General features: G+C 56.9%; 2 protein-coding genes across 2 annotated transcripts in view; one reads left to right on the top strand and one right to left on the bottom strand.

The window, feature by feature from the left end:
- The window catches only part of LOC147123888 (nipped-B-like protein), an 832,420-nt gene that overhangs the window by 580,871 nt on the left and 238,577 nt on the right, over nt 1–12,972 (bottom strand).
- skp2 (S-phase kinase-associated protein 2, E3 ubiquitin protein ligase) overlaps nt 4,912–12,972 on the top strand; it is a 44,951-nt gene continuing 36,890 nt past the window's right edge. Inside the window, exon 1 of the mRNA XM_085963046.1 lies at nt 4,912–5,186. Within this exon, the coding sequence (XP_085819172.1) occupies nt 5,018–5,186 (169 nt within the window). The 5' untranslated portion in view covers nt 4,912–5,017. The remainder of the gene's footprint in view (nt 5,187–12,972) is intronic.

The raw sequence follows: 12,972 nt of genomic DNA, 5'->3' as shown, positions 1-12,972 counted from the left end.
AAGAGAGAGACCTGATCACTGTCCAGTGATCCTGGGTTAGAGAGAGGGGAAATCAGCCCGGGTTCCTGCTCCTGATCACTGTCCAGTGACCCCTGGGTTAGAGAGAGGGGAAATCAGCCCGGGTTCCTGCTCCTGATCACTGTCCAGTGACCCCTGGGTTAGAGAGAGAGGAAATCAGCCTGGGTTCCTGCTCCTGATCACTGTCCAGTGACCCCTGGGTTAGAGAGAGAGGAAATCAGCCCGGGTTCCTGCTCCTGATCACTGTCCAGTGACCCCTGGGTTAGAGAGAGGGGAAATCAGCCAGGGTTCCTGCTCCTGATCACTGTCCAGTGACCCCTGGGTTAGAGAGAGAGGAAATCAGCCAGGGTTCCTGCTCCTGATCACTGTCCAGTGACCCCTGGGTTAGAGAGAGAGGAAATCAGCCTGGGTTCCTGCTCCTGATCACTGTCCAGTGATCCCTGGGTTAGTGAGAGGGGAAATCAGCCAGGGTTCCTGCTCCTGATCACTGTCCAGTGACCCCTGGGTTAGAGAGAGGGGGAAATCAGCCCGGGTTCCTGCTCCTGATCACTGCCCAGTGACCCCTGGGTTAGAGAGAAGGGAAATCAGCCAGGGTTCCTGCTCCTGATCACTGTCCAGTGATCCCTGGGTTAGTGAGAGGGGAAATCAGCCAGGGTTCCTGCTCCTGATCACTGTCCAGTGACCCCTGGGTTAGAGAGAGGGGGAAATCAGCCCGGGTTCCTGCTCCTGATCACTGCCCAGTGACCCCTGGGTTAGAGAGAAGGGAAATCAGCCAGGGTTCCTGCTCCTGATCACTGCCGAGTGACCCCTGGGTTAGAGAGAGGGGAAATCAGCCTGGGTTCCTGCTCCTGATCACTGTCCAGTGATCCCTGGGTTAGTGAGAGGGGAAATCAGCCAGGGTTCCTGCTCCTGATCACTGTCCAGTGACCCCTGGGTTAGAGAGAGGGGGAAATCAGCCCGGGTTCCTGCTCCTGATCACTGCCCAGTGACCCCTGGGTTAGAGAGAGGGGAAATCAGCCAGGGTTCCTGCTCCTGATCACTGCCGAGTGACCCCTGGGTTAGAGAGAAGGGAAATCAGCCCGGGTTCCTGCTCCTGATCACTGCCCAGTGACCCCTGGGTTAGAGAGAGGGGAAATCAGCCTGGGTTCCTGCTCCTGATCACTGTCCAGTGATCCCTGGGTTAGAGAGAGGGGAAATCAGCCTGGGTTCCTGCTCCTGATCACTGTCCAGTGACCCCTGGGTTAGAGAGAGGGGAAATCAGCCTGGGTTCCTGCTCCTGATCACTGTCCAGTGACCCCTGGGTTAGAGAGAGGGGAAATCAGCCCGGGTTCCTGCTCCTGATCACTGCCCAGTGACCCCTGGGTTAGAGAGAGGGGAAATCAGCCCGGGTTCCTGCTCCTGATCACTGTCCAGTGATCCCTGGGTTAGAGAGAGGGGAAATCAGCCTGGGTTCCTGCTCCTGATCACTGTCCAGTGACCCCTGGGTTAGAGAGAGGGGAAATCAGCCTGGGTTCCTGCTCCTGATCACTGTCCAGTGACCCCTGGGTTAGAGAGAGAGGAAATCAGCCTGGGTTCCTGCTCCTGATCACTGCCCAGTGACCCCTGGGTTAGAGAGAGGGGAAATCAGCCAGGGTTCCTGCTCCTGATCACTGTCCAGTGACCCCTGGGTTAGAGAGAGGGGAAATCAGCCTGGGTTCCTCCTCCTGATCACTGTCCAGTGACCCCTGGGTTAGAGAGAGGGGAAATCAGCCTGGGTTCCTGCTCCTGATCACTGTCCAGTGACCCCTGGGTTAGAGAGAGAGGAAATCAGCCTGGGTTCCTGCTCCTGATCACTGCCCAGTGACCCCTGGGTTAGAGAGAGGGGAAATCAGCCAGGGTTCCTGCTCCTGATCACTGTCCAGTGACCCCTGGGTTAGAGAGAGGGGAAATCAGCCCGGGTTCGTGCTCCTGATCACTGCCCAGTGACCCCTGGGTTAGAGAGAGGGGAAATCAGCCCGGGTTCCTGCTCCTGATCACTGTCCAGTGACCCCTGGGTTAGAGAGAGAGGAAATCAGCCTGGGTTCCTGCTCCTGATCACTGTCCAGTGACCCCTGGGTTAGAGAGAGGGGAAATCAGCCAGGGTTCCTGCTCCTGATCACTGCCCAGTGACCCCTGGGTTAGAGAGAGGGGAAATCAGCCTGGGTTCCTGCTCCTGATCACAGTCCAGTGACCCCTGGGTTAGAGAGAGGGGAAATCAGCCAGGGTTCCTGCTCCTGATCACTGCCCAGTGACCCCTGGGTTAGAGAGAGGGGAAATCAGCCAGGGTTCCTGCTCCTGATCACTGCCCAGTGACCCCTGGGTTAGAGAGAGAGGAAATCAGCCTGGGTTCCTGCTCCTGATCACTGTCCAGTGACCCCTGGGTTAGAGAGAGGGGAAATCAGCCAGGGTTTCTGCTCCTGATCACTGTCCAGTGACCCCTGGGTTAGAGAGAGAGGGGAAATCAGCCAGGGTTCCTGCTTCTGATCACTGTCCAGTGACCCCTGGGTTAGAGAGAGGGGAAATCAGCCAGGGTTCCTGCTCCTGATCACTGCCCAGTGACCCCTGGGTTAGAGAGAGGGGGAAATCAGCCAGGGTTCCTGCTCCTGATCACTGCCCAGTGACCCCTGGGTTAGAGAGAGAGGGAAATCAGCCAGGGTTCCTGCTCCTGATCACTGCCCAGTGACCCCTGGGTTAGAGAGAGGGGGAAATCAGCCAGGGTTCCTGCTCCTGATCACTGTCCAGTGACCCCTGGGTTAGAGAGAGGGGGAAATCAGCCAGGGTTCCTGCTCCTGATCACTGCCCAGTGACCCCTGGGTTAGTGAGAGGGGAAATCAGCCAGGGTTCCTGCTCCTGATCACTGTCCAGTGAGCCCTGGGTTAGTGAGAGGGGAAATCAGCCAGGGTTCCTGCTCCTGATCACTGTCCAGTGAGCCCTGGGTTAGTGAGAGGGGAAATCAGCCAGGGTTCCTGCTTCTGATCACTGCCCAGTGACCCCTGGGTTAGAGAGAGGGGAAATCAGCCAGGGTTCCTGCTCCTGATCACTGTCCAGTGACCCCTGGGTTAGAGAGAGAGGAAATCAGCCTGGGTTCCTGCTCCTGATCACTGTCCAGTGACCCCTGGGTTAGAGAGAGAGGGGAAATCAGCCAGGGTTCCTGCTTCTGATCACTGTCCAGTGACCCCTGGGTTAGAGAGAGGGGGAAATCAGCCTGGGTTCCTGCTCCTGATCACTGCCCAGTGACCCCTGGGTTAGAGAGAGAGGGGAAATCAGCCAGGGTTCCTGCTCCTGATCACTGTCCAGTGACCCCTGGGTTAGAGAGAGAGGGGAAATCAGCCAGGGTTCCTGCTCCTGATCACTGCCCAGTGACCCCTGGGTTAGAGAGAGGGGAAATCAGCCAGGGTTCCTGCTCCTGATCACTGTCCAGTGACCCCTGGGTTAGAGAGAAGGGAAATCAGCCTGGGTTCCTGCTCCTGATCACAGTCCAGTGACCCCTGGGTTAGAGAGAGGGGAAATCAGCCAGGGTTCCTGCTCCTGATCACTGCCCAGTGACCCCTGGGTTAGAGAGAGGGGAAATCAGCCAGGGTTCCTGCTCCTGATCACTGCCCAGTGACCCCTGGGTTAGAGAGAGAGGAAATCAGCCTGGGTTCCTGCTCCTGATCACTGTCCAGTGACCCCTGGGTTAGAGAGAGGGGAAATCAGCCAGGGTTTCTGCTCCTGATCACTGTCCAGTGACCCCTGGGTTAGAGAGAGAGGGGAAATCAGCCAGGGTTCCTGCTTCTGATCACTGTCCAGTGACCCCTGGGTTAGAGAGAGGGGAAATCAGCCAGGGTTCCTGCTCCTGATCACTGCCCAGTGACCCCTGGGTTAGAGAGAGGGGGAAATCAGCCAGGGTTCCTGCTCCTGATCACTGCCCAGTGACCCCTGGGTTAGAGAGAGAGGGAAATCAGCCAGGGTTCCTGCTCCTGATCACTGCCCAGTGACCCCTGGGTTAGAGAGAGGGGGAAATCAGCCAGGGTTCCTGCTCCTGATCACTGTCCAGTGACCCCTGGGTTAGAGAGAGGGGGAAATCAGCCAGGGTTCCTGCTCCTGATCACTGCCCAGTGACCCCTGGGTTAGTGAGAGGGGAAATCAGCCAGGGTTCCTGCTCCTGATCACAGTCCAGTGACCCCTGGGTTAGAGCGAGGGGGAAATCAGCCAGGGTTCCTGCTCCTGATCACTGTCCAGTGACCCCTGGGTTAGAGAGAGGGGGAAATCAGCCAGGGTTCCTGCTCCTGATCACTGTCCAGTGAGCCCTGGGTTAGTGAGAGGGGAAATCAGCCAGGGTTCCTGCTCCTGATCACTGTCCAGTGAGCCCTGGGTTAGTGAGAGGGGAAATCAGCCAGGGTTCCTGCTTCTGATCACTGCCCAGTGACCCCTGGGTTAGAGAGAGGGGAAATCAGCCAGGGTTCCTGCTCCTGATCACTGTCCAGTGACCCCTGGGTTAGAGAGAGAGGAAATCAGCCTGGGTTCCTGCTGCTGATCACTGTCCAGTGACCCCTGGGTTAGAGAGAGGGGAAATCAGCCTGGGTTCCTGCTCCTGATCACTGTCCAGTGACCCCTGGGTTAGAGAGAGAGGGGAAATCAGCCAGGGTTCCTGCTTCTGATCACTGTCCAGTGACCCCTGGGTTAGAGAGAGAGGAAATCAGCCTGGGTTCCTGCTCCTGATCACTGTCCAGTGACCCCTGGGTTAGAGAGAGGGGAAATCAGCCTGGGTTCCTGCTCCTGATCACTGTCCAGTGACCCCTGGGTTAGAGAGAGGGGGAAATCAGCCTGGGTTCCTGCTCCTGATCACTGTCCAGTGACCCCTGGGTTAGAGAGAGGGGAAATCAGCCCGGGTTGATTGATCTTCCTTTCTGGTAGGCGAGTGTTACAGGAGAGCACTCCATCGAACTGCAGCAATGCCGACTTCACCTGGAGCTGGGACCCTGTGGAGACTCGGTCACTGATGACGGTGATGGGAGTCCGTCTGATCGAGGACAACACAAACCTACCATCCGAGCTCCCACATCGCTCACCGCCTCACAAACGACCCAGGCACTGCCGCGGGAAGGAGAACCAGGTGCAGAGGTTCCTGGTGTCCAAGAGATTTCGCAAGGGTGGTGATTCTTTGTCAGGTACAGAGTATGTGGGTCATACAATGTGTGTGCCTGTCCGCTGCAGTCACAGTAATGGGGTATATCTGGCGGGTACAGTTGCTGAGCGGGCAGCGGGTACAGTCGTTGTGTGCGGGTCCGGCGGGTACAGTCGGTGAGCGGGCGGCGGGTACAGTCGGTGTGCGGGCGGCGGGTACAGTCGGTGTGCGGGCGGCGGGTACAGTCGGTGTGCGGGCGGCGGGTACAGTCGGTGTGCGGGCGGCGGGTACAGTCGGTGTGCGGGCGGCGGGTACAGTCGGTGTGCGGGCGGCGGGTACAGTCGGTGTGCGGGCGGCGGGTACAGTCGGTGTGCGGGCGGCGGGTACAGTCGGTGTGCGGGCGGCGGGTACAGTCGGTGTGCGGGCGGCGGGTACAGTCGGTGTGCGGGCGGCGGGTACAGTCGGTGTGCGGGCGGCTGGTACAGTCGGTGTGCGGGCGGCGGGTACAGTCGGTGAGCGGGCGGCGGGTACAGTCGGTGAGCGGGCGGCGGGTACAGTCGGTGTGTGCGGACGGCGGGTACAGTCTGTGTGTGCGGGCGGCGGGTACAGTCGGTGAGTGGGTCTGGCGGGTACAGTCGGTGAGCGGGCGGCGGGTACAGTCGGTGTGTGGGCGGCGGGAACAGTCGGTGTGCGGGTCTGGCGGGTACAGTCGGTGAGCGGGTCCGGCGGGTACAGTCGGTGAGCGGGTCCGGCGGGTACAGTCGGTGTGTGTGTGCGGCGGGTACAGTCGGTGTGCAGGCGGTGGGTACAGTTGGTGAGCGGGTCCGCGGGTACAGTCGGTGTGCGGGCGGCGGGTACAGTCGGGGTGTGTGTGCGGCGGGTACAGTCGGTGTGCGGGTACAGTCGGTGTGCGGGTACAGTCGGTGTGCGGGCGGCGGGTACAGTCGGTGTGCGGGCGGCGGGTACAGCCGGTGTGCGGGCGGCGGGTACAGCCGGTGTGCGGGCGGCGGGTACAGTCGGTGAGCGGGCGGCGGCTACAGTCGGTGAGCGGGCGGCGGCTACAGTCGGTCAGCGGGCGGCGGGTACAGTCGGTGTGCGGGTACAGTCGGTGTGCGGTCCGGCGGGTACAGTCGGTGTGCGGGCGGCGGGTACAGTCGGTGTGCTGGTCCGGCGGGTACAGTCGGTGTGCTGGTCCGGCGGGTACAGTCGGTGTGCGGGCGGCCGGTACAGTCGGTGTGCGGGCGGCGGGTACAGTCGGTGTGCTGGTCCGGCGGGTACAGTCGGTGTGTGGGTCCGGCGGGTACAGGCGGTGTGCGGGTACAGTCGGTGTGCGGCTCCAGCGGGTACAGTCGGTGTGCGGGCGGCGGGTACAGTCGGTGTGCGCGGGCGGCGGGTACAGTCGGTGTGCGCGCCCGGCGGGTACAGTCGGTGTGCGCGCCCGGCGGGTACAGTCGGTGTGCGCGCCCGGCGGGTGCAGTCGGTGTGCGCGCCCGGCGGGTACAGAAACATAGAAGATAGGAGCAGGAGTAGGCCATTCGCTCCCTCGAACCTGCTCCGCCATTCAATGAGATCATGGCTGATCATCCAAATTCAGTACCCTGTTCCTGCCTTCTCTCCATATCCCTTGATCCCTTTAGCCTTAAGTAATATATCCAACTCCTTCTTGAATATATTACTGAATTGGCCTCTACTGCCTTCTTTGGCAGAGAATTCCACAGGTTCACCACTCTCTGGGTGAAGAAATTCCTTCTCATCTCTGTCCTAAATGGCTTACCCCTTATCCTTAGACTGTGACCCCTGGTTCTGGACTCCCCGACCATCGGGAACATCCTTCCAGCATCTATTCTGTCTAGTCCTGTTAGAATTTTATAAGTTTCGATGAGATCCCCTCTCATTCTTCTAAACTCCAGCGAGTACAAGCCCAATCGACCCAATCTCTCCTCATGCGTCATTCCTGCCATCCCAGGTATCAGCCTGGTGAATCTTCGCTGCACTCCTTCCATGGCAAGAACATCCTTCCTCAGATAAGACGACCAAAACTGCACACAATACTTAAGATGTGGCCTCACCAAGGCCCTGTACAACTGCAGCAAGACATCCTTGTTCCTGTACTCAAACCTTCTCGCTACGAAGGCCAACATACCATTTGCCTTCTTAACCGCCTGCTGCACCTGCATGCTTACCTTCAGCGACTGGTGCACGAGGACACCCAGGTCTCGTTGCACTTCCCCTTCTCCCAATCTATTGCCATTTAGATAATAATCTGCCTTCCTGTTTTTGACACCAAAGTGGATAAACTTGCATTTATCCACATTATACTGCATCTGCCATGCTTCTGCCCAATCACCCAACCTGTCCAAATGATACTGGAGTTTCTCGGCATCCTCCTCACAGCACACACGCCCACCCAGCTTTGTGTCGTGTGCAAACTTGGAGATATTACATCTAGTTCCCTTGTCTAGATCATTAATATATATTGTGAATAGCTGGGGTCCTAGGACCGATCCCTGCGGTACCCCACTAGTCACTGCCTGCCACTCGGAAAAAGACCCGTTTATTCCAACTCTTTGCTTTCTGTCTGCCAACCAGTTCTCTATCCAAGTCAATACCTTTCCCCCAATCCCATGTGCCTTAACTTTACACGCTAATCTCTTATGCGGGGCCTTGTCGAAAGCCTTTTGAAAATCCAAATGCACCACATCCACTGGTTCTCCCTTATCTATTTTACCAATTACGTCCTCAAAAAATTCCAGTAGATTAGTCAAGCACGATTTACCTTTTGTAAATCCATGTTGACTTTGTCCGATCCTGTTACTGTTTTCCAAGTGCTCTGCTATTACATCCTTTATAATGGACTCTAGCATTTTCCCCACTACCGATGTCAGGCTTACCGGTCTGTAATTCCCCGTTTTCTCTCTACCACCCTTTTTGAATAGTGGGGTAACATTAGCTACCCTCCAATCCATGGGTACAGTCTGAGGAGCGAGTTGGGTAGGATTGATTGGGGAATGGCACTCAAAGGGTTGACAGTGGATAGGCAATGGCAAACATTCAAAGACCGAATGGATGAACTACAGAATGTTTCATCCCAGTTTGGCATAAAAATAAAACAAAAAAGGTGACTCAACCGTGGCTAACGAGGGAAATTAGGGATAGCATAAGATCCAAGGAGAGGACATATAAATTGGCCAGAAAAAGCAGCAAACCTGAGGATTGGGAGCAGTTTAGGATTCAACAAAGGAGGACAAAGGGATTAATTAAGAGGGGGAAAATAGAGTATGAGAGTAAGCTTGCAAGGAACATAAAAACTGACTGTAAAAGCTTTTATAGATATGTGAAGAGAAAAAGATTGGTGAAGTCAAGCGTAGGTGTCTTGCAGTCAGAATCAGGGGAATTTATAATGGGGAATAAAGAAATGGCAGACCAATTAAATACATACTTTGGTTCTGTCTTCACAAAGGAGGACACAAATAACCTCCCAAAGATGTCAGGGAACATAGGGTGGGTGCAGTCAGTGCGCGCGCGGTGGGTGCAGTCAGTGCGCGCGCGGTGGGTGCAGTCAGTGCGCGCGCGGTGGGTGCAGTCAGTGTGCGCGTACAGTCAGTGTGTGCGCGGTGGGTGCAGTCAGTGTGTGCGCGGTGGGTGCAGTCAGTGTGTGCGCGGTGGGTACAGTCAGTGTGTGTGCGGTGGGTACATTCAGTGTGTGCGGTGGGTACAGTCAGTGTGGGTACAGTCCGTGTGTGGGTACAGTCAGTGTGTGGGTGATAAGCTTATCAATTACTCCATAAAAGACGATGAATCAGGAAGGTGATGAAAAGGCTTTTATTAACTAGAGAACAGAGCATGCCTCTCGTGGGTGGCTGGTTCCAAGAAGGAAGTGAGTTGGCGAAACCCCCACCTTTATACCTGGTCATGTGGGCGGAGTCAGCTGAGGCATGCCTTGGTACACAGCGCCACCCAGAGGTAACAATATACAATAACAGTGGTTTACCACATTCACCCCTTGTTTAAAATTAAGTCCGGCGGGGTGAAGGGTACTACAAGTTCGTGTAGTTAAGTCTATCAGGAGGCCTTGTCTGACGTCCTGATCGTCGTGGTGGCGGCGGCGGTGTTGCAGCATCCAACGTCGGATCTGGTGTCTGGGTGGTCAACGAAGGGTCCTGGGGCTCCGGCATGTCGTCTACAGGGGTTGGATTGGGAGGGGTGGTGGGGGATAACGGTGGTAGTTCAGGGGTACCCGAGGGTGCGAGATCTCGTATGGAGACCGTGTCCTCCTGCCCGCCTGGGTATGTCACCCAGGCATACTGGGGGTTGGCGTGTAGGAGGTGCACCCTCTCGACCAGGGGGTCCGTTTTATGGGTCCTTACGTGCCTCCGCAGTAGGACGGGCCCAGGAGAAGTCAGCCATGCCGGTAGCGAGGTTCCCGATGTGGACTTCCTGGGGAAAACGAACATTTGCTCATGAGGGGTGGCATTAGTGGCAGTACAAAGCAGTGACCGGATGGAGTGGAGCGCCGCAGGGAGGACCTCCTGCCAGCGAGAGGTCGGAAGGCCCTTAGATTTTAAGGCTAAGAGGACGGCCTTCCAAACCGTCGCGTTCTCTCTTCCACCTGGCCGTTCCCCCGGGGGTTGTAGCTGGTGGTCCTGCTTGTAGCAATACCTCTCGCTAGCAGGTACTGCCGAAGTTCGTCGCTCATGAAAGATGAGCCCCTGTCGCTATGTATATAGCTAGGGAACCCGAACAAGGCGAAGAGGTCATTCAGACATTTGATGACCGTGGTACTGGTCATGTCTGGGCAAGGGATGGGAAACGGGAGTACTCATCAATTATGTTGAGGAAGTACACATTGCGGTCAGAGGAGGGGAGGGGCCCTTTAAAATCGACGCTCAGGCGCTCGAAGGGGCGGGTGGCCTTGATCAGGCTTGCTCTGTCCGGCCTATAAAAGTGCGGTTTGCACTCGGCACAGATTTGGCTGTTCCTGGTCATGGTCCTGACCTCCTCGATGGAATAGGGCAGGTTATGGGATTTGATGAAATGGAAGAACCTGGTGACCCCCGGGTGGCAGAGGTCATTGTGGAGGGTCTGCAGTCTATCAATCTGCGCGTTGGCGCATGTACCACGTGATAGGGCGTCTGGGGGCTCATTTAGTTTCCCGGGCCGGTACAAGATATCATAATTGTAGGTGGAGAGTTCGATTCTCCACCTCAAGATCTTGTCGTTCTTGATTTTGCCCCTCTGCTTATTATTAAACATAAAAGCTACTGAACGCTGGTCAGTGAGCAGGGTAAACCGTTTTCCGGCCAGGTAATGCCTCCAGTGACGCACCGCTTCCACAATAGCCTGGGCCTCCTTTTCGACAGAGGAGTGTCGGGTCTCGGGGCCCTGGAGGGTCCTTGAGAAAAAGGCCACGGGTCTGCCCGCCTGGTTAAGGGTCGCAGCTAGGGCGAAGTCGGATGCATCGCTCTCCACTTGGAAGGGGATCGACTCATCCACTGCGTGCATTGTGGCCTTCGCGATATCGCTCTTGATAAGAGTGAAGGCTGCACACGCCTCTGGTGTCAGGGGGAAGGAGGTGGCTTTGATGAGGGGTCTAGCTTTGTCTGCATAGTGGGGCACCCACTGGGCATAGTAGGAGAAAAACCCCAGGCATCTCTTCAGTGCTTTTTGGCAGTGGGGGAGGGGTAGCTCCATTAGGGGGCGCATTCTGTCGGGGTCGGGCCCGATGACTCCGTTCTCCACCACGCAGCCGAGAATGGCGAGGCGTTTGGTGCGAAACATACATTTCTCTTTATTGTACGTTAGGTTCAGCCGTTGGACTGTACGGAGGAATTTTTCTAGATTAACGTCATGGTCCTGCTGGTCATGGCCACAGATGGTGACGTTATCCAGATAGGGAAAGGTGGCCTGCAGCGCGTTCTCGTCAACCATCCGGTCCATCTCCCTTTGGAAGACCGAAACCCCGTTGGTGACGCCGAAGGGAACCCTAAGGAAGTGGTAGAGGCGGCTGTTCGCCTCGAAGGCGGTATACTGGCGGTCCTCATGGCGGATGGGGAGCTGGTGGTATGCTGACTTAAGGTCAATGGTGGAGAATACTTTGTATTGCGCAATCTGGTTGACCATATCAGATATGCGAGGAAGGGGGTATGCGTCCAGCTGAGTGTACCGGTTTATGGTTTGGCTGTAGTCAATGACCAGGCGGCGTTTATCAGTGGTTTTAACGACTACAACCTGGGCTCGCCAGGGGCTAGTGCTCCCTTCGATAATGCCCTCCTTCAAGAGCCGCTCCACCTCAGAGCTAATGAAAGCTCTGTCCCCGGCGCTGTACCGCCTGCTCTTGGTAGCGATGGGTTTACAGTCGTGGGTGAGGTTAGCGAACAAGGGAGGGGGGGGGGACTTTTAGTGTGGAAAGGCTGCAGGTGGTTTGCGGCGGGCGGTTTAAAAGGTGTTGGTTGCAGACTGAGAGTGGGGGGAGGGGTCCACCGTATGCTAATGTGACACTTTTAAGGTGGCACTGAAAATCCAACCCTAGCAGCACGGCAGCGCAGAGACGGGGCAGGACTAGAAGTTTAAAATTTTTATATTCTGTGCCCCCAACCGAAAGGGTCACCACACAGTAGCCGCCGACGTCCATTGAATGGGACTTGGACGCCATAGAAATCCGATGGCGCGTCGGCAGGACCGTGAGGGAGTGGCTACGTACCGTGTCTGGGTGAATAAAACTCTCTGTGCTCCCGCTGTCGATTAGGCAAGTGGTGGCGCGGCCGTTTACCGTGATATCCATCATGGAGCTGGATAGATGATGAGGGAGGGCTTGATCCAGCGTAACGGAGGCCAGTGTATGGCTTAGTGAGTCGGTATGGTCGTCCGACGAGACGGTGGTCGAGTCCGGAGACGAAGTGGCGGTTGAGTGCGGCGGATAAAATGGCGGCGGCCATGCGGCCGGAGGTGCACAAAATGGCAGATAAGATGGCTGCCCCCATGGTTCGCACGCGGCGCTGCTGGCGTTCGCTGGTTTCCCCCTGCAGGCATTGGCGTAATGGCCTTTCTTCCCGCAGCCCGAGCAGGTAGCGGTCTTAGCCGGGCAGTGCGCTCTAGGGTGTTTTAACTGGCCACAGAAATAGCATTTTTGGGCCTGATTACGGGGCATCGCTGCGGTTCTTACCGGGGGCGGCTGTCCCAGTTGATTTCGGGACATCGCTGCAGCAGTTGGTGCCGGGGGCGGCGGTCCCATGTCCCACGGTCGCGATGGCCATGGCGCGGTGCCGTTACGTGAGTATGCTTCGAGGTTTCGGTGGGCCGCATCTAGCGAGAGCGCAAGGGCTACGGCCGTCTTCAGGTCGAGCTCCTTGCTTTCGAGCAGTCTCTGCCGGGAGTAGTCGGACTGGAGGCCCCTGACGAAGGCATCACAAGTAAGTCCCTCCGCGTGCCCCGCAGCCGTTACCTCCTTACAGTCGCAGTCTCTGCAGAGTGTCTGTAACGCCCGTAAAAATGCCTCTACCGATTCCCCCGGTTGCTGTCTGCGGGATCCCAAGAGGTGTCTGGTGTAAATCGTGTTCACTCGGCGCGTGTATTGCCCTTTTAGTAGTTCGAGGGCCGCCGTGTACGTAGTAGCGTCCCGGATGAGCGTATATACTTGAGGGCTCACCTGGGCGGTCAAAACTTTCAGTTTGTTCTCCTCCGATGTCACGGCGGAGGCTCCTAGGAAGGATTCAAAGCAGCTCAGCCAGTGTTCGAAATTGGTTGATGAACCCGCTGCTTGAGGGTCGAGGTCCAGGCATGCCGGTCTGAGGGCTCGCAGCAACGCCTGCTGTTGTTGCTGTTCAGGTGTC

The sequence above is a fragment of the Somniosus microcephalus genome, chromosome 1 (assembly GCF_052327205.1).
Source record: "Somniosus microcephalus isolate GS21.2 chromosome 1, FLI_Smic_1.0, whole genome shotgun sequence".
NCBI lineage: Eukaryota > Metazoa > Chordata > Chondrichthyes > Squaliformes > Somniosidae > Somniosus > Somniosus microcephalus.
The sequence above is the reverse complement of the archived record's forward strand: the minus strand, read 5'-3'. Positions and strand labels throughout refer to the sequence as shown.